General features: G+C 47.0%; 1 protein-coding gene across 1 annotated transcript in view; it reads right to left on the bottom strand.

Annotated features, from left to right (window-relative positions):
* Positions 1–2,642: 2,642 nt before the first annotated feature.
* FAM204A (family with sequence similarity 204 member A) overlaps positions 2,643–21,660 on the bottom strand; it is a 380,149-nt gene continuing 361,131 nt past the window's right edge. The window contains exon 7 of the mRNA XM_078641197.1: positions 2,643–3,344. Within this exon, the coding sequence (XP_078497323.1) occupies positions 3,293–3,344 (52 nt within the window). The 3' untranslated portion in view covers positions 2,643–3,292. The remainder of the gene's footprint in view (positions 3,345–21,660) is intronic.

Here is a 21,660-nt window from a genome sequence, read left to right on the forward strand (position 1 = left end):
ATAAATGGTTTTATATTATATTGATATCAGAATTAAGCTGTGCACCTTGCATGTGCATCGTCCCTGCATGCACATTTGTCACGTATCACATGTGTTAACTTCGCAGAGTCATTCGAATGCCCACATCATTTTTGCAATGTTATAGGGTACTCAGCTAGGTAAGGTCTTAACAAATGCTTCCCTTTGTTTTATATTTCCCAATAGATTAGTCGATCTATTTCCCACCTCAGGTAGGACACCACTGGGTATATCCTGTGTTTTTTAGCCTCATACATTTCGGCAAAGCAGCCACTAGAAGGCATTTATGGGATCCTTGGCTCTGATGAATGCCCCAGACCTGTTAGGGCTACGTAATAGGGCAGAAACATCTTGGCCTAAGTGCAAAAACCGTTTGAGCCATTGTTCGCAAAACACCATCTCGCCTCAATTTTTGTCCATACTTGCAGTCCCCACTTAATAAAGGTGATACACCAAGGGAACAGCAAGGTATTCTTAACTCACTGATCTGGATACCGTCTTTGTCCAGTAGCATTTTATCTAAGAACTCCCTCTTGCCATGAGTCCAACAGGAGGTCGAGTATGCATTGCTGACATTGTTCTACCAGGGTGGGGAGAGGTTACCAATTATGAAGCAGGCTGTGTGTGGCTTCTTCTTCCATAAGAATGATCTTCCCATCCCTTGGCGCTTAGACAGGAATTCTGTAACGTCCAAATTGGACCAGCATCTGATTTTTCCTAGGTAGAAATACAATAATTTGCATTCTGCCTATAGCTACCGTACTCATTTGTGGCTGATGCTTAACAGACATACACAAGTAAGCGTCATTAACACTAACATGTCCCCAAGCATAATAATGTATCTGACATGCTTTTTTGTTTTTTTATTTAACGTCCCAAGAAGGCGGACGCAAATGCATGTTTAAGGAAACGAGCAACCTGGAAGCAAATTGCAGCTGCCAAGAAATAACAAGGCTGTACAGCTGTTTGGCGTGCATATGTGTGTTATTCCCAGATTCACATAGGGCTTACGAATAAGAAAGGACCAGAAACAGACACAAGGGGCCTTACTGTTCATGGCCAGAGTGTGGTGTCAAATACAATGCCACATATTCCCTCAAATATAGGTTTTCATTCTCTCATTTGATAGAGCCATGTTTTACGGTCACAGGAGCCTCGTGATAACCTAATTACTCACATAAAATTCACCAATCTCTTCAAAATAAAAACTTACAAATTGCCAATGTTCACAAATGTAAACGACCTGTTGACTACCGTCTCCGTCCTGCCCCCAGGGCAAAGACCATTTTCGATTTTGGTTCTGGGGCCGACTCAGCTACTGGCAAAAACGATAACTCATACACCATCTGAGAGATGGCATCAGCTGTTGTTTGTCACTAGCCACAGGGGTATCGTGTACGTCTTAGTGACACTTCTCAACCACTTCAGTGAGACCCCATCATCGCCGCCGGCCAAGCCCTACGGCCAGCACTGCACTTGGCACTGCGGAACGCACTAGGGCCTACACAGACAGATACATAAAAGCCAACACACTGCACTTCGATTCACACAGCCAGTCACTCACATGAAGTAGAATAAAGGAGGACAGCTCTAAAGTCAATACTACACGCACGCCCACTGCAGTATACGAGGAAAGACACACACTCACACATAAAGGCAACTCAAACAGCACTGCAAGCATTGACACTGAACACTCCCAGAAAGCTCGGACACACACATGAAAAGAGACACAGCGATACACACACCCGTTCACTTCAGGTGCGCACACACATTCTCACAAAATAGATACACACGTGTGCTCCCGAAGGCAAATAGACTCCACAGATCAAACACCCACTGCACCGCTTGTTATCTAAGCAAAAAATCTGTGGCAAACATGTTGAGCAATGCACACAGCAGGCACCCTGCTGTATGCGGTAGAGGGCGTAGTTCTGTCAAAGCACGGAGCAGGAGGGTTGTGCTCAAACAAAGGGAGACAGAACATGTTACGCGCCCAGACAGGCGATGTGCACGTGCACATCGCGTGTCCGGGCGCGCGCCGTGCACATCGCTTGTCCTGACGCGTAACATGTTCTGTCTCCCTTCGGCAAGAAAGCGTCAACAATAGAGTTTACCTAGGCGAGCAGCGCGCATGTGCTACGTCGCTAGGCAAGCCCTAAAAAACCACGAGGGCAGAGGGAGCAAGGGACGAAAGGAGATGGTTAATGCTGCAAACAAGACAAGAGGATGGGCAGAGGTGCAATGGGAGAGTACAGCGAGAGGCTTAATTTAATAAAAAAAGGTCACATGGGACCGGCAAGAGAATCAAGGGACGGGCTGGCACCTGCGAAGGAAGCAATGGAATAGCTGCAGCAAGGAAAAACAAAGCAATCTGGCTGAAGAAACAACACACGAGGAAGAGCCCAAAAAACACATTCACTCTCATTGAATGGTAGATGAAAAAAGGTGTTCCCTGAATGCAGGCCCTGGAAAGACATGAGGCATCCGATCAGAACACATTAAAGAAGAAATGACACGAAGATAGGAGAAATGTGAAACGGTTGGAGGAAAGCCATCAAATAAGCTGGGGAAATGAGATAGACAAGAAAGCCATCCAATCAAAAGCAAAGGGCTGACACAAAGCCTACTATATGTATATAGTTTAATGTATTAAAGAAAATAGGGCTTCGACAAAAAACAGCCAAAACTGTCTGCGGGCAAAACCCAAAAGGAGGAGCTGACTCGCACTCACAAGGGGATTCAATAACTACAAACACTGCAGCTGCTTGTTGTAACGTAATATTATGTTATAGGTACTTTATCCTACATAAATGAAACCATGGACCAAAACCCTGTTAATAATGAACTGTTACTATTACAAAACTTAAAGGCACTCAATGTATTGGTACCCAAAGGATGGAAGACAAAGTTAGCACTGACGGTTAAAACGGTGGACATTCCAAATTAACACAGATCTCCACAGCAGCCTCGTCAGATGAAAGTCCATCAACATTTAATTACAAATTATGCAAAGTAACTTTCTCATGTGCAAGAGCCGAAAAACAACTAGACCAGTGGGCTCTTTTTTGAAAGATTACACTTAGGTTCCTCCTTCTCGTATAAAAAGTGTCTGTTTTAGTCCTCTTTGTTCAATCAGTGTAGCCAGAGAACCCTTCCTCGTGATAGGGTGGCTTTGAACATTAAGCTGGAGGTGAATCTAGGGCTATTTCTTCCGTCCCTGGAACAACACCACCTCTGCTGTGCAGAGCTTATCTGAGGATTCAAATATGCTGGGCTACATATACCCCATATTGCTCTTGGTTTCCCATCGCTGCTTGGCTTCAAATCTGAAATAGAAGGAAAGGCGTGGGTTTATTAGCAGATTATACATTACAGATATTGGATCCTCAGTTTTAAAAGACATCTGAAAAGTGTACAGAACGACATCTGAACAAACTGTACAGAAAGAACAAGTTACTTACCTTCGGTAACTCTCTTACTGGCGGTAATTCTCACAGCAGATTCCTCATGGTGTGGATATTCCCGCAGGCATCAGTCTGGATCCAGAAACTCAAAAGCAGCACTCCTGCGTACCAGTAGGTGGCGTCATGTAGTTCCGCGTGCTAATCTCCAGTAGATTGAGTATCCGCCATAAAGAATGTTACTGAAGGTAAGGAACTTGTTCTTCTGATGAATTCTTCTCATTGTAGATTCCTAACCTTGTAATTAGACACAAAAGCAGTACCTACCCAGTTGGTAAGTCTGTGTAATGGCTCAGACGAAAGTCCTGCAGGACTAAATTGGAAAAATCTTGTCCCAACAGACCAGATTGTCAGGGCAATAGTGCTTCATGAACATGCGCACTGATGGCCACTTAGTAGACTGACCAATGTCCAGGACAGAAACTCCACTTGCAGCACATTAGCAGCTACCTTGGCTCAAGTTGGATCCCTCAATCCCTCAAGTGGTTGTTTCTTAGCTATTGCGTTGCAGATTCTAATGCAGAGGAGTATCTACCTAGAGATGGTTCTTTTCTGCACTACCTTGCCCTACTTTGCTGACAAGAAGCCCACAAAGAGCTGATCATTCACTCAATGGTTCCTGACATGATCAATGTAAAAACCGAGGGGTCTCTTGGGGTCCAAACAATGGAGTCTCTCCTCTTCTTTCGAGGGGTAAGGTGGGGCAAAAAAAGCCGGAAGAGTGAAAGGCTACCAACATGGAAAGGTGTTAGTGCTTTCAGCAGAATTGAAGCTAGAAATCCTAAACAGAAGTTTGCCTGGAAAAAATTATGAAAATTATGTGTAAGGTGGCTGAACAGAGTGTGCCTGCAGCTCACTCATGGGGCGAGCTGACATTACAAAAAGACACAGGGGATAGTTATGAATTGGCTCAAATGGTATAGACATGATTAAAGTGAGAACCAAATTCAAGTCCAACAATGGCATCACAACGGGCTTCGGCAGAAACATATGCTGTAAACCTTTGAGAAATCTCATCACAATTGGTGATTTAAACAAAGAAAGCTGATCTGGCAACCTTAAAAATAGCCGAAAGAGCAGATAAATAGCCTTTTATAGTGTACAACACAAGTCCTTGCTGGGAAAACAAACAACAACACTTCAGACAGCGTGGTTTATATCAGGTCACTCTGCCGGGTGCTACACCAAGCCACAAACGTGTCCCAGCATACATTAATTTAGTAGAAGGGCGCCTGGTTGCCATAATAACATCAATGGCCTTGGGAGGCATATTTAAGGAAACTAGCTGCAGCTGATCAATCTCCGCACATGAAAATAGAGACCACGGAACCCAGGTGCAGGAGCCTGCCCTGTTGCTGCAACAGCAGATCATCTCAAAGCAGCAGCTTGATCAGATAACAGATACTCATGAGTCTGGATACCACACCCTCCTGGCCCAACCTGGAGTCTCTAGGATGACTTGGGTCCAGTCAGTCTTGATCTTCTTCAGAACTTAAGCCAAGAGAGTTAGAGGAGGAAAGTCATACAGGAATCCCGAGCACCACACTAGGTGGAATAAAGCTCAGAAAGCCTTTTTGGAAACTCAAGCGCACCAAAATGCTGACACTTCACACTTAGAAGTGGTGAAAAGATGGAGCCACGGATCTTCCCATTGCAAAATACACCCTGCACCACCTCAGGTGTAACTACCATTCGTGATCTTGTAGGAGTAGGCAAATGAGTTTGTGTAGCCAGGCGTTTAGAGAATCTGTCACGGGTTTCATGAGCAGAGAAATGCCCCAGTCAGTCAGCCACTTCCTGAGAGGCTCAGAGCCTCCTGGCAGCGGACTCAAGACACTCAGCCCTGCTTGTTGCTGGTCATGTTGTCTGTGAGTACCTACACTAGACTCCCTTTGATGGATGGCAGGAAAGCCTTCAATGCCGAACAGATCACCGGCAACTCCAAGAAATTGATGTGGAGGCGGGTTTCCGCCGGAGCCCAAAGTCCTCGGATTTCCACCCCTGACACGGTCTTCCCAGCCCAGTAGCAATGCATCCGTGACCACCGTCAGCGCTGATGTGGTAAGGAGAGGGGTCAGCCACTGGCCTAATCTCGGTCTAGCAGCCACCACTGCATATTGTTTGCAGCCTCCTCTGAAATATGGATGGAATTCAATAGATTCCCGGAGCCCACTGAGACTTCAGATCCAATGGCGGAGCCTACATGCAACATCTGGCATAGTTGACCAGTAGGATGTAAGAAACCAATAGTCCTAAGTACACACTGAGATCCAGGACAGAGTTAAAACATCAGGATCATAGCCTGAGTGTCCTGGACATTCCGCTCTGGCGGGAAAGGTACAAACCTGCACCATTTCCTGGATGACTCAGATGAATGCAAAGGAGTTAGATGTGACTGTCATGTTGCTAGTGAACCCCAACAAACTTAGGAGGTTCACCATTGTCTGGGGAGGTGGTCTACGACTGCTTGAGGGCAAGCCTGCCTCCAACAGTGAGTTGTTGAGGTAGGGAAAGACTGGAATACCCAAACTTTAAAAGTGTGCTGCAACCACCACCTCACTTTTGCAAACACCCGAAGGGAGCTGTGGAGGCCAAAATGGAGCACCACAACTGAAAATGCTCCTGGTCCACTGTGAAGCAGCAGACAACGTCTGTGGGCTTACAGGACGGGAATATAAAACGTAGGTGTCCTGCAGGTCCAACGCTACCATCCAGTCTCCAGATCCAGAGCAGACAGAGCCTGGGCCAGCATGAGCATTTTGAATTAGTCCTTCCAAAGGAATTCAGAGTGTAGACATCTAAAACAGGACAAAGGCCTCCTTTTTTCCGGCACAAGGACATAATACGAGTAACAGCCAGTCCATATTTCCTTGGCAGGGACCCTGACTATGTCTCTTTTGGTCAAAGCAGAATGCACATCTTGGAGCAAGATTGCCAAGTGCTTTTCATAAAAGATGTTCTGATGTAGGTGGAAGGCTTGGATGGTCAAAACGGAATAGCAAGCATATATTTGTTGGACGATCTGAAGGACCCACCTGTTGGATATTAGCTTTTGCCACCCTTCGAGGAAATATCTGATTTTGCCTGCATCAAGGTGGTCGTGTGCTCTGAAGGCGTCATGGAGGTGGATGCCGGTGCGGTGGGGGACTGGGAAGTTCAGTGCCTTATCATTGTCTGCTTGATCTGGGCCCAAAAGTACTGGGGTGCTTTTTGCAGTGGTGCTGGGCCTTGTGGGTGAAGTATGCAACCCTCTTGAGTAGTTTCAAAAGGGGTGAAACTGTTGAGGATACTCTCTTGCATGGGTAAAAAGTCCTAGAGAAGGTGTGGTGAGTTTTCTTTAGAAAGTTGCCACACCAAATTAGCCTTCTTGCCAAACAGACAAGGCCCATAGAATGGCATGTCCATAAAAGAGGCTTGCATGTCCATAGATAAATAATGGACTGCATCAAGCGTGCCACCAGAGCACCATAATAGTGTCAACTGCTTTGCTTAAACAGTTAGTAATGTCCAGTCCAGAGCAGGTTATGGATTTTATGGCATCCTAACCGGCCGATGAGGGGTGGTGGGGGAGGTTGTGGGTGCCGCCGAGCTCTTTGCCAGGGCCGGTTTTCGGCCGATTTTGTTACAGGGCCGATTTTGCAGCTATGCTGCAAAAACAGCCCTGTAACAAAAACGGCCCCCAGGGGCCCCAAATCTGCCCCCCCGCCCGTGCAGCGCACCATGGGATTGCACGGTGCCTGCTACGGCCAGTCCGGCCCTTCTGGCACTGGCCTGTGACAACTGGCAATCTGTGTCTTCACTGGAGGACAGGAACAGGGCTTAGACCATATGCACATAAGGGTTGTCAGTCAGAGATTCATGAAATGGAAGTAATGGTTCTCTCAAAAGTTGACTTTCACCATTGGGAGTTGTAAATCCCTAACTTCCGCTTCACATCTCATTACCACAGCAAAGAAGGCACTCTCTCCTGTTGGTGGTCCAGGTGAGAGCACAATCCAGAATCCAGGAACTGGCATCTTGCAAATGTAGGTATATATTGCCCTCATAAAAATGCTGGGGAAAGTAGTATCCTTCATCACTATTGTCATTCCCAAAAGCTGGTTGGCTGTGATCAGAGTCCGAAGAGGAAAGCCGTTGGACCGTTCGGGTATGGCTTTGAGAAAAAGGCATGGTTCTGAATAAGCCAAAATGAACTGGTGGACTGCGTCAAGACACAACCTTGGTCGGGGCTTAGATACTTTCCGCTCAGAGTCAGAGAGGACTATAGAAATGGAGTTGTCCGGCAATGTTACTGCCAGCACTCAAGTCGCAGCGGCTGACGTGGTTTTTGTTGCTGGATTGTAAGTTGGCTCCAGCATCTGAGTGGAACCCGACACGTTTTCCGGAGACACAGATGGTGCAAAGGTCAGGCCTACCGGCGGTTACCCAACTGGAGGCCTCCTTAGATCCTTGCGGCCCATAGGGTGCCAACATTTACCAACATGGCCTCTTTCAAGGCCTGAATCTGTTGTGACGTCGCAGATGGACTTGGAAACTAATTGTGCATTGAGATCAGTTGTGTAACTGTCCCTTCCCCAGGGGACCGGGAACGTGACCCAGAGGCACCATGTCATCCTTACAACTTCTCGGGTAGAGAGTGGCAGGTTTGTGATGCCACTGGGACTCCTTGTGCTTCCTCTTCAATTTCGACTTACTCGAAGGCTTGGACCTCAATAACGACCTGTTGCAATAGCATCCTGGAGAGTTGGTAAGTTTGTGCCTACGACTTTGAGCGGGAGCATGACTTCAGAGGCTTTTTACTGTGTTCGAAGTAGTACATCTTTGCAATTCGGTATCACTTTTGGGTTCATAGGGGCGCACTCCTTGTATGACTTGGAGGTGTGAGCTGAACTCAAACACCAGAGGGAGACATTTTGGGGATCTGTCACAGACATCTGTTTGTGACAGCCCCTACAGCTCAGTAGTTTTAGGAGCGGGCACAGTTACCTTGCCCAATGGAAAAAATAATTCTGAAGCAAAAAACGTAATTTTCAAGGAAAAGGTTGACAGCGAGCCCCAGATCAACATATGAAACCATGGAAAAAAAGAAACTGAACTTAGCACGCAGAGAAGGGCTTATAGGCTCCACAGTTTGTCACTTTCAGGGTGGAACAAAGTTGGTGGGAACCACACAAAGCCACATACTGGTGGCAGGAGCAATACTGTTGAAATCTTCTGGATCCTTAATTACGACTGGGGATAGTCTTGAGGTGAGGAATCTACAGTTATAAGTATCGTCAGAAGTGAACAATTAGCATCCTATTTCCTTGTTACCAGCATTAACGCAAATTCTAGAACGAATTGTGGCTACATAGGTACTGCTTTTAGGTCTCGTGGCGTACTGCGCACATGTGCAGCCGAGCTCGCGAGATTTTATGGTTTTAGGTGGGTTACACTAGCGGGCTTTAAGCCCCGCCCCTCTTTCCCACTGGCTGGCGTCACCATTTAGGCTAAACGGTGGCGGGCCACTGGGAAAGACCACTTGGTGGCCGAAATTTTTCTCTCTTTGAGCCGTCCCACTTGGACTGGCTGACTTGACTTACTCCCGTCGCAAAAGGATTGTTTTCTTTATGAGGCCATGTGTTTTCAAACACATGGCCCCATAAAGATAACAAACCTTTTATGACTGACTGAAGCGGACCAAGCGTACTTGTTTCTAAATACTCTTGAGTCTAGTATCTTGCTGCATAACAATGGCAAATTGCACTGATAGATCATATCTTTACTACATCATTTGGCAGCCAATCAATGTGACTGTTCTTTAGCATGCATTCGATTGAACAACCTTCCTACTACTCAATTTGATAATATGCGCAGCGCATAAGAGTCTATTCTAAAGTTCAAAAAGTTCTGAAACTCCGAGATTCCTCCATTTGCATGAGGGTCACTTGGTCACATAACACAGAGACAGAATTCATAGGGGGTTCCTTACACCATTGTTTTTCCTTTGGCTCACTCGCAGCTATAAATATTCATCCACGGGGTCACGAGCTTTGCAGGTTAAGGAACACAAAATAAAAGCAAGTGGGTAGGAAGGGTGACTTACAAGTCAGACATGGCTCTGCACACTCTCCCAGCAGGACATTCATGTCACATCCCGGCGCTTGTATGAATGCGCTTTCTGTGCTCTTGCAGAAAAGCGGACTGTACGTCCCCGCTCTGTGGGGGGCTCGCGCTGTGCTCACGCTCGAGCAGTTCTCGTGGCTGTGGCTTCACTGTTCATTGAAGCTGTGTTGACGGTGCAGCGGACGCAACTTTCATCTCTGCGGGGAGGGTCGCGAGCTCATGTTGTCCCTGGGAAGCGTGACCTCACCGCCATCTAGGGTGACCAACTGGCATTGGTGCAAATTCAGGACGGTGAGTGTAAAAATTCAGGACAAAGGGTCAAAATTCAGGACACAAATTCAGGACAGGAGGTCAAAATTCAGGACAAAACTTCAGGACAATTGGATAAGTTTTACAGACACATCAGAGGTCGCGCAATAGTATATAAGTAAGCCCAGCCATTTCCAAACATATTCAACCATTTGCAAACCTATCCATCATGTATCCTTCCATCTATCATTTCACTCATCCATCCCTTCATCCATCCTTTCACTCATCCATCCACCCTTTCACCCTATCCATCTGTACATTTATCCATCCATTCTTCATCCCATCCATCCATTCACTCATCCATCCAGCTATTTACCCTTTCACCAATCCAGCCATCCTTTCACTTACTAATCCTTCCACCCATCCACTCTTTTAGTCATCCATCCATCCTCCCTTTCTCTCTCTCCATCGACCTTTTCACTTAGCCAACCTTCCTTCCATACATTCATCCACCCACCCATCCATCCATCCATCCATCTACTCATCCACTCATGAATCCATCCATTGACCCTATCACTCATCCATCTATCATTTCACTCATTCACACATCTATTCATCCTTTTGTCCATCTACCCTCCCTTTCACTCACTCATCCATCCTTACATCCACCGTTTCACTCATACGTCCATTCATTCACCCTTGCACTTATCAATCCATCAATCCATCCATCATTTCACTCATCCACCCACCCACCCATCATCCACCCAACCATCCACCCACCCACCATCCACCCACCCATCCATCCTTTCACCCACCCACATCCACCCACCCACCTATCCACTCATCCATCCTTTCACCCACCCACCATTAACCCACCCACTCATCCATCCATCCTTTCACCCACCCACCCACTCATCACCCATCCGTCCATCCATCCACCCACCCACTCCTCATCCATCCATCCTTTCACCCACCCACTGTCCATCCATCCATCCTTTCACCCACCCACTCATCATCCATCCATCCATCCTTCCCCTCATCATCCATCCATCCATCCTTCCCCTCATCATCCATCCATCCTTCCCCTCATCATCCATCCATCCATCCTTCCACCCACCCACTCATCATCCATCCATCCATCCTTCCCCTCATCATCCATCCATCCATTCATCCTTTCACCCACCCCCTCATCATCCATCCCCTCACCATCCATCCATCCATCCTTCCCCTCATCATCCATCCATCCTTTCACCCACCCCCTCATCATCCATCCATCCTTCCCCTCATCATCCATCCATCCTTTCACCCACCCCCTCATCATCCATCCATCCTTCATCCATCCATCCTTTCTTCCCCTCATCCATTCATCCTTCCCCTCATCCATCCATCCTTCCCCTCATCCATCCTTCCTTTCATCCATCATCCATCCTTCCCCTCATCCATCCATCCTTCCCCTCATCCATCCATCCTTCCCCTCATCCATCCTTCCGTTTATCCATCATCCATCCTTCCCCTCATCCATCCATCCTTCCCATTCATTTATCCTTCCCCTCATCCACCTATCTTTCCCCTCCATCCATCCTTCCCCTCATCCATCCATCCTTCCCCTCATCCATCCATCCTTTCTTCCCCTCATCCATTCATCCTTCCCCTCATCCATCCATCCTTCCCCTCATCCATCCTTCCTTTCATCCATCATCCATCCTTCCCCTCATCCATCCATCCTTCCCCTCACCATCCATCCATCCATCCTTCCCCTCATCATCCATCCATCCTTTCACCCACCCCCTCATCATCCATCCATCCTTCCCCTCATCATCCATCCATCCTTTCACCCACCCCCTCATCATCCATCCATCCTTCATCCATCCATCCTTTCTTCCCCTCATCCATTCATCCTTCCCCTCATCCATCCATCCTTCCCCTCATCCATCCTTCCTTTCATCCATCATCCATCCTTCCCCTCATCCATCCATCCTTCCCCTCATCCATCCATCCTTCCCCTCATCCATCCTTCCGTTTATCCATCATCCATCCTTCCCCTCATCCATCCATCCTTCCCATTCATTTATCCTTCCCCTCATCCACCTATCTTTCCCCTCCATCCATCCTTCCCCTCATCCATCCATCCTTCCCCTCATCCATCCATCCTTTCTTCCCCTCATCCATTCATCCTTCCCCTCATCCATCCATCCTTCCCCTCATCCATCCTTCCTTTCATCCATCATCCATCCTTCCCCTCATCATCCATCCATCCTTCCCCTCATCCATCCATCCTTCCCCTCATCCATCCATCCTTCCCCTCATCCATCCTTCCTTTTATCCATCATCCATCCTTCCCCTCATCCATCCATCCTTCCCATTCATTTATCCTTCCCCTCATCCACCTATCCTTCCCCTCCATCCATCCTTCCCCTCATCCATCCATCCTTCCCCTCATCCATCTTTCCCCTCATCCGTCATCCAGCTACCCTTCCACCCATACATCCAGCTATTTACATTTTCTCTCATCCATCCTTCCCCTCGCTCATCAATCCATCCATCCTCTCTCATTATCCATTTATTCACTCTTTCATTCATACATTTACCCTTTCACTAATTCATCCAGCCATCCACCCATCCCTTCACGTACTTACTCGCCCACCTGTCCATATTAATTTTGAGCTGAGCCCTTTTGAGTAGAGGCCCATCAAGAACTTCACCCTCGCTGCAGGGGCCATTCCAGGACTGGGACAGAAGCCACCCATGGCGGAGACATGATCCACCACAGGGGGGGGACAGGAGCCACCACAGGCGGGGGGGCACAGGACAGGATCCACCACATGGGGAGACAGGAGCCATCACTGGGGGGTGGGCAGTAGTCATCACAGGAGGGGAACAGGATCCACCAGGGTGGGCACATGGGTGAGTATGCTGTATTCTAGTATCATCTTGGGCTCCTCGCCCCCTCCTGCACAAGACAAGGAAGACAGGCTCTCTGTACAAAATGTCATCCCCCACTGTGATGTACAGTTCTTACAGGAGATACTCTAAGATAACTGATTGTCCTCCATACTTTGTTAATCAGTGTGGGTGCGATTGTGCCTTTTCTTTATTTTATTACATTATAGACTGCATGTTTGAAGAATCGAGGTTTGCTTACAATTTAGTGACCGTAATTAAGCTCTGTGAAGAGAACCATGTGCTGCCACTGTGTAATCTGTGTAATCTGGCGGAGTCTCGGATATTTGGGGCCCTGGGTAGAATTGGATTGTGTGAGCCCCCTCTAAACTGCAGAGACGTGACCATTCAGGGCTGTTTGCATGCGAATGGATGCCCTGCTCCTGAACCTGCAGTCCCTCCTCCCAGTCACCTTCGAGCACCTCTTAACAGCTCATCAAGGGCTGGAGGTGTGAGGGGTGCCATCCCGCTGTGCCTCTACAGTGCTGCGGGGTATCTGAGCTTCGGAAACAGCATAGGAGTCAAGAAGGGAGGCGGGTGCAAGCTGTGCCGGCGTTAGGGTGGGGCGACCGGTGCCCGGCTAAAATGACGGACAAATGGCGTCCGTTAAAGAATCCTTCACGGACAACGGACAGACGGCCGAAATTACGGACTGTCCGTGACATTTACGGACGGTTGGTCACCCTACCGCCATCCCTTAATGTAGCATGGCTGTGTAATGTTTACAGATGCAGAGGGAAGTCTATGACAGCATCGTTCAATGACTGGCCTTTGCAATTCAATTAGCTGTCTTGTGAAATTCAATGTCAGTACTGGTGGGAGATCATGCACTCCTTACATTGTGCTCAAATAAAGACGAGAAAATCAGGTCAGCAGAAGCTCGCCCCTTCATGCGCTGGGAACAATTTAACATCAGAATTTTTTTGTTCTCTAGTCTTTCATAAAACGGGTTAATAGCTCATGCGAAGAAGTGTTATTGAAGGCAATTAGTCCTTTGAAAGGGTAGCAGCTGATTACTGAGTTTTGGTTTCAGGTTATTTCTAAGTGCACCACACCTCCTCACTGCACCCTCAGTGCACAATACCTCCTTACTGCCCCTCAACGGACAATACCTCCTCACTGCCCCCCTCAGCGCAAAATACCTCCTCACTGAACCCTCAATGCACAATACCTCCTCACTGAACCCTCAACGCACAATACTTCCTCACTGCCCCTCTCAGCGCAAATGCCTCTTTACTATCCCGCTCAGTGCACAATACATTTTCACTGCACCACTTAGTGCACCGTACCTCGTCGATTCTTTTGTCAATGACTCTTGAGTACATTCCCTCAATGTCCTTAGCGCAAAGCACCCCTCACAGCTCCTCTCGGACCATCTCCTCAGTGCACAATACCTCCTCAGTGAACAGTGCCTGTTCAGTACACCCCCTTCGTGTCTTTAGCACACACTAACCCCTCAGTGCCCCTGTCGGCGCGTCCCCTCAATTCACCTCTCAGTGCACAGGGCCTCCTTAGTGCACGCCACCTCCTCAATGCCTCTTTCAGTGCACAGTACCTCGTCGGTCCTTTTCTCAATGCCTCGTCAGTACACCCCTCAGTATCCTTTGCGCACAGTACCCCTCAAAGCCTCTCTCGGCGCACTCCCTTAGTGCGCCTCTCATTGCACAGTGCCTCCTTAATGCCACTAAGTAGACAGTCCACCCCGACATGACCGGCAAATTACCCTGGTTCAACAGTAACATTGCCTTCTTAGGTACGCCCCTCTTCACTGGTGATTTAAGTTTGAATTTCTCCCTCTTTGTTTCTCATCTAACACTCCGTTGGCTTTTTTGCACTATAATACGCAATGACGTCACGGTGCCATAGGAGACATAGACGCCTTCTGTCGGTGGCGTCATTACTTTAGGTTAAGGAGCTGTAAGATAGCAACGGTGGAGCAGAGAGAGCCAGTTCCTCGCCTTGAGTGAAAACAGCTAGTCTGGATCCTATGGGAGCAACTGGTGCAGCATTGCAGCCTTACCAATCTGTGCTCAGTTATCTCCAGGCCCTGTTGCTGGGGAGAAACGTGGACACAGTGCGTTATTGTGTCTGGGGGCCACCGTCTGTTCTGGTGAGTAGAAGTGTCCTCCACAGGGAAGAGATAGTCTGTGAGAGGGAGTACATTACCCACAAAAGGCATGTGCACTGTCAGTATGTAACACGCTGCAGGCTTGTCTTCAGACAGAAGGGGATATATCTACAGGCGGGCGAAAGAGTTGTGTCTTACGTTATAAACCCATTGAAGGGGGAGTATGTAACCCGTGGAAGGGAAGCAAGTAGTTTGTTACCTATAGACGAAGAGGAAACTAACTGTTCATTACTCTTATAGGAGAGAGGATATGGTGCAGTTAGAATCTAGCGTGCAGAGTGATGTTCGCTAAATGACAGCAATGTCTGAAGGGGTAACATAAGGGCAGGCCTGCCACAAGTATTTGAGGGGGGGGGTCTCAGGACCTGCTGGGAAAATGCGAGTGTGTGCTATGACATTAACCCCGAACAATTAGGGCAAGTGAGGGGACGTTACGGATATGGTAGTAGGGCTGATTTATGGAAGGAAAACAGGAGTACACGGAGGCGGACATTACCTACTTCTGGATCTATGATTGTATTTGAAGATAACGCCATGTGGGTGTTGTAGTCTCAGTGGAAGACGTTACTAGTGTGTTAGACTTAACATGATGGCGCTAATAAATGAGCGAATAATTCTAAGTCACATCTCCACTGCAGCTGGCACAGGGAGGCATAAACACGGCACAAAACCACTTATTTTGCAGCTGCAGGTTTTCGGAGAAAGCCCTCCTTGAATATGAAGGCCGCTGCCTACCCTCTTTGCTCCATGCTTTCTCTCTACTATTCTCTTCTACTCTCTACTACACACTCTCTACTACACACTTTCTCTCTCAGTGTTGGTCTCCTAATCCAGCACTCAAGCTGAAATCATTGGGGGATTATTTTGATCAAAACACTAGTACTGGAAGATCAAACTGATACAGTAGCTTGCTGCTGTTTTCACGTTTTACGCCTGCAAGCTGGAGTTGTACCTTTCTGAGCTTTATCATACATTGACTATTGGAATAGTCTGTTACCTGGATCTACCTGAGGCTGCTATTGCCAAATTGTAACATAAACAAAACTGTACAGCTAGGAAAACAACTGAACTGAGGAAATATGAACTTGTGTCAGCCACGAGAAGTAAACTTCCCTGGCTCTCTGGCGAGCGTAAGTTAAAACCCTCTGACTGGTTCATGGGATCTGCTAAGGGATGGAGAAGTTCTGCCTTCAAAGACAGAGTTGCAAAATACGACAATCCATGCACCTTCTGCTACAGCAACACGGTTTCGGACGTAGGTGACTAGGTTCAAGTTAAGCAGTATGGGGGAGTCTAGTCGCCACATTATCTTGGTCCCAAGTGGTGAAACCGTCTTCCCTTAGATCTTTTTAGTTGGTAAAGCCAACTTGCTTTTAGGAGGACTCTTAAACATTTTTGTTTTGCAAACCATTTTTTCATGTTATTTCCCCCTTGGAGCCTTCTTGGTATCTTACCAGTTTTTCTAGCTCTATGATGATCTTGAGTGACCGAGTGATTCATCGGGATGAAATAAACATAAGTGCTGGAACTTGTTTATATTCTGTTGTGATAAAGCGCTGATGAGAGATTTGAATGTGATAGAACAAACCATTGAGGCACTCTACACAACTGATAATAATAAAATGCTACAAGTAAATTTATTCAAGCATACATTGCTATGCATCATAATATTTCGTTATTTTTTTCTCTTTATATTTTTTTTTATCGCATTCGTGTGTTTCCAATGTTTCCCAAAGTTTTCAATATCAGTATTTATCAGTGCTTACACAGCCACTGAAAAAAGCACCCAAGAATTGTATTTTTCCATCTGCTTTTATTAAAGTGCTTGTGATGCAGCATGTGCATTCAATTTAAAGGAGAAAGCTGCAGAACATATTGGGGCCCATTAGGATGGCGGGGGGACTTTGCCTGCCCGCCATCCCGACGTAAAACGGGACTGCCCGCCATAAGGGTGGCGGTCCCGTGGGGGCCATTAAGATGCGCCCGCCACACTGGCAGGCGCATCCTGCCTTTTTAACATTGCGGCGGGCGGTACTGAAAGCACCGCTCGCCGCAATGCTAAAAATGCACATTGCTCACTTCAATGCACAACGTGACAGGCACTGTGTGGTGCCTGCCACGTTGTACAGTGAAGTGCAGGGGGGTACCATAGGTACCCCACATGTGCAGCCCCCACCCCCCCGGAGTCCCTGGGGGCCCGCAACGGGCCCCCACAAGACATTCCCACACGCCACATCCTAATATGGATGGCGGTGTCTAACAGACACAGCCACCATATAAAACCCTGGGGGGGGGGGGGAAAGGGTGGCGGGTGGGGAATCGCCTGACATCCTAAAGGGGCCCATAGTGTTCTAACATACTCGCATTTTGCACAATCACTGTACTATGCACAATCATTCAAATTATTTTATATATGTTTTTTATAAAGCGCAAACACCCAAAGGTACCTTAGCGCTGAAAAGGAAAAACACTGATCTCAATTTAAAAGCTGAAAATGCGCAAATTAGTCAGATCCTATTTTTAAAAAGGCAGGTCTGGACCATCTTCCTAAATTTTAGTAATGATCTTCCCTCGTTGATCTGAAAATCTCTAGGTACACTTACCAGTAGTAATACTCATTGTTGCCCTTAAATTATTGGTTGGAGTAATCCAGTTGTAGAAGGTTTTCTACAATTTTGGTATTACTAACGAAATGTATTAAACAAAGTTTTCCTTTTACATTAAAAGACTGAGACAAATTTTTTTTTATGGTTAAGTCTTTGTTTTCAGCTCGGCAGGCTTTAACAATATGCCCGGCGAGTTCCGCGTTGCTTTCCTGTTTAAACATACAGGTTTCTCCCCAATCAAAAAATGGAAGCCCCGTGCTCTCGCGAGTACACGGGATCCTACAGCGTCACCCTGGGACTATTTTGTCTACGCCTTTCCGTCTGTTGGCGTTCGCGAGTGCTGAGTTATTGCCGGCCCGACCCTCTCCCTGGTAAGACGTAAGATCTCCAGTTTTAGGCTTGTGAGTTGTTCGTAGAAATGCGAAATTCGAGCACAGCGGTGTTAAAGGTTCTGTGATCCAGGCGTATACCGTGTTCAATATTTTTCTTAAACGAACAATTGTTTAACTGCGTGGCATGTCTGCAAATACAAATGTGAGCCGCTAATGATTGCGTGGGATAACAGAGTTGAAGGGGCATTCATTTCTCCCCGACCCTCTTCCTGGGAAGACGTAAAATCTCCAGTTGTAGACTTGAGAGTCTCCTGTAGGAATGCAAAATTCTAGCATAGCGGTGTGAAATGCTCTGTGATCCAGACGTATACCGTGTCCGATATTTTGCTTAAACGAACAATTGTTTAACTGCGTGGCATTTCTGTAAATATAAATGTGAGCCAATAAAGACTGCGTGGGTTAACAGAGTTGAAGGGACATTAATTTTGTCTCTTCCCCCTTCCCCTCGGGTGCATACAGACTTACTACGGGGTGATGGTCTTGTGTGGTAAATCATAGATAACCACACAGAGAACATAGTTGAAATGTAAATACTTTGTTTTGCAGTGAACTGTACAGAAGGAAAGGTGACTCACGTTTGGGGTTACACCGAAATCTTCCAGGGGTTGAACCTCTCGACTGGTATGCGCCATGGTGGTCGATTGAGGGTAAATAATGGATGTTGTTTGTGGTGTGAGTGCTCTCACTTTCTGAAAGCCCTCTGTATGGGCTCTATGTACAAGGAAGGATGACCGGTACACATACAAATTGGTGTGTGTTTTTATTTGTTTTTTCCAGTTGTGAAGACAAAGTATGTCCTAATGCAGTGGCCTAACCTGTGACGCCCTGATGAAATTGCCTGAATTGAGACTGGCAATGAAACATGTCGGCAAGTAGAGCAGGGCTAGATAGGTATTAGCCTTCCTCTCCTTTTTAACTTCCCACAACCAACACCTAATTAAGAGAATAAAGCTAAACGTTGTGTTGTTTGTGTGGCTTTTTATATGTTTTATGTTTGACACATTCCTTTGTGTTCTTGGTCTGTTTTTACACACTGCATTCTTTCACAAGCACTGTTTGTTTTGTTTTGTGGACACAAGTCTTTCTTTTCAAGCTTGATGGTGCCAATGATGAGAACAGGGCAATCCTGGTGAGTACCTGCCAGGTTCCCGTTGGTGGTTCGCCCGTGAGGCGCCATCTTGCTCACACACACTTTTTAGGTTTCGCCTGGGGCACGGAGCTTTAGCTCCGCCCCCAGAGAAATCTTTAGTTTTCAGTAAGGGACACTTGAATCCGCCCTCTGTTCCATTGGCTAGCTCCATAAATGGAGGCTAGCCATTGGAACAGAGATCTGTCCGTCATGGCCGGACCAGATTCGTGGGCGTTCCCGTGATTTTTTCTCTCTCCGCCTCTGCGATGACGTCATCGCGGCCGTGGGCGGGGTTTATTTTTTTTTGTTGACCCGGTTTTTAGGGCCATTCCGCGGCCGACCGCCAACGGAGGAAGCCTTCCCGACCCCCCTCCCGCTGTCCGTTCCCGCCCCCCCCCCCCTGTCCGTTCCCGCCCCCCCACCCCCTGTCCATTCCCGCCCCCCCCCTGTCCGTGTGCTTCATGTTTTTCAGAGCGCACATTACCGCGGCCGTGGGCGGGGTTGCCGAAATGCCCGCTCCGTGCTGGGCCTCCGTTGTTCCCCAGGTGAGTGCTTGTTACACTATGCATACGCAATAGGGGTTAATTTGGAGAAAGAAGCGTTTGCATCGCGACTTTTAAATAAAGTTGCGGTGGTGTTGAAGTTGTGCTTTAAATGAGCACGGCATGGCAGGACCGGATGTTGACACTGGAAAGACTTGGGAGGCCAGAGGGTAGCGAACGCGGGCTGAGCGAGGTAGGCTTGATGGCGTTTTTAAGTAACAGGAGGAGTTAAAATGTGTTAATCGCAGAAGCCTGATGGCAATGAGTGACATCGTTCATTTATTGTAGAGACAACTTTGGGATTAAAGTGTAACCGGCGCAGGGCACAGCTATTTTCATTACGGAGGCGAGCGGGACAGAGATTGGGTAAGCGAAGGTTGATCTGTACCAAAGCGCACATACGGACATAATGTCATGAAAGTTAGTCAGAGAGAGTTACCTCTGCTTTTCATAGAGTCTGGCATTCAAGTTAACCCGGCGCAGAGAACAGCTGTCTGGTTACGATAGAAAGCGGAAAAGAGACAGGGTAAGCGAAGGTTACTCTGCACTGTTCACACGGAAATTATTCAGAGAGCAAGTATGAGAGGGTTGCGTTTGTTTCTCATAGACCTGTGAATGGCAGAGAGGGGGATCAACGAAGAGGAGTGGACTTTGTGATTACAGGAAGGAGGTGGTAAGTCCGTTTCGGACAGAGTGTTTTTGAGCAAGAGTAACTGAAATCTCCTGACTAGTATAATGGGTGAAATTTAGCTAAATGGTACCGTTTTTTGTTACAGTAAAGACGTGTTTCTGAATAATACCCCGAGGGCAAGAGGAGACAGTTAGACTCTTTTCACGCAAGGGTGTTTTGTATTTGTACAGGTAGGGGCTTGAATGGAACCATGAGTTTGCACTACCAGTATGCACACGCTTGGGGTGAGAAAACATCACTAAATGGTTACATTTTAAAGTGTTTACCTTGGATTGTCGGTCGGGCTCGTGCAGTATGATGAATTCTATTCCACATTATTTTCCTTTCCATGAGTTTCTTTGCCTCTATCTATTAGTTTTTTCCCGTGTGCTAATCCTATTTGAGATTGATGTATACCCAAAATGGGTTATGCCTAACATAAATACATTTACTTTGTAGTGCCCGAGTACGGAACTGGCAAGAAAATTACCAGAAGAACCAGGAAAATTATAAAATTATATTATCATTTAGTACCCTTGACGAATGGTTCCAATGAACCCGAAATGCATTGGGTTTTTTCTTTCGTTAAGTTCTTTTAAAAAAACTAAAAGACTCTATGGATAATTGATAGCCCTCTGTCTCTACAATCGCAATCTGCCCGCTTTTCCTCTCTCACCCTCTTTGGTTATTTTACTTCGTCCTTGCCTTCTCTTTATTGCCTTTTTCTCTCCCACTCCTTCTTTTCCTCTTTGTTTGCCTGCAGTCATTCTGTTCTCTTCTCTCTCCTGCCTCCCCTCTCGTGCTTTTCTTTGCCACCTACTTTATTCCTCTCTTTCTCCCTCTCTCACTGCCACACGGGCCTGTGCCTCCTTGAAGGGCCCTACTTGACAAACGGCTCTGACGGTTGCAACACACAAAACCTCCCCCTTTCAGTGGAAAAGACTAAGGTTTTGTTCCTGAAGCAGAAGGGGGGTCTCAAATCTATGATTTCGCTTTTATTTTTTGCAAGCTTAAGATAGTCAGCGGGGTGGGGTGACGCCGGCCTCCTAAAAAACGGGCCCTGAAATGATAGCTCTGTTCTGTGGTCGAGGCCTCCTGATTTGCATGAAAACGCCTTGTGGGTTTTAATGAGTGTCTGGGCTCGCGGGCCTCAGCCCTGGAAACCCCACAGTGCACATACATCTTGTAAGGAGAGATTAAGCTAATGGCAATGTAAATGACAATGCCATTTATTCATCTGTTTTTAAACCAACACATAAATACAAATTTTGCCATTTACAATGCCAATAGCTCAAACTTTTCCAAAGGCGAAACCATTGCATTGTAAATGCTTGTTTCTAATTTTTGTCTCAGTTTGACACTTAAGTGTGTGTTTTGTTTGTCTCACAACTGTTGACTTCTTTTCCATGGGACTGGGGCA

The sequence above is a fragment of the Lissotriton helveticus genome, chromosome 5_1 (genome assembly GCF_964261635.1).
Source record: "Lissotriton helveticus chromosome 5_1, aLisHel1.1, whole genome shotgun sequence".
Taxonomy (NCBI): Eukaryota; Metazoa; Chordata; class Amphibia; order Caudata; family Salamandridae; genus Lissotriton; species Lissotriton helveticus.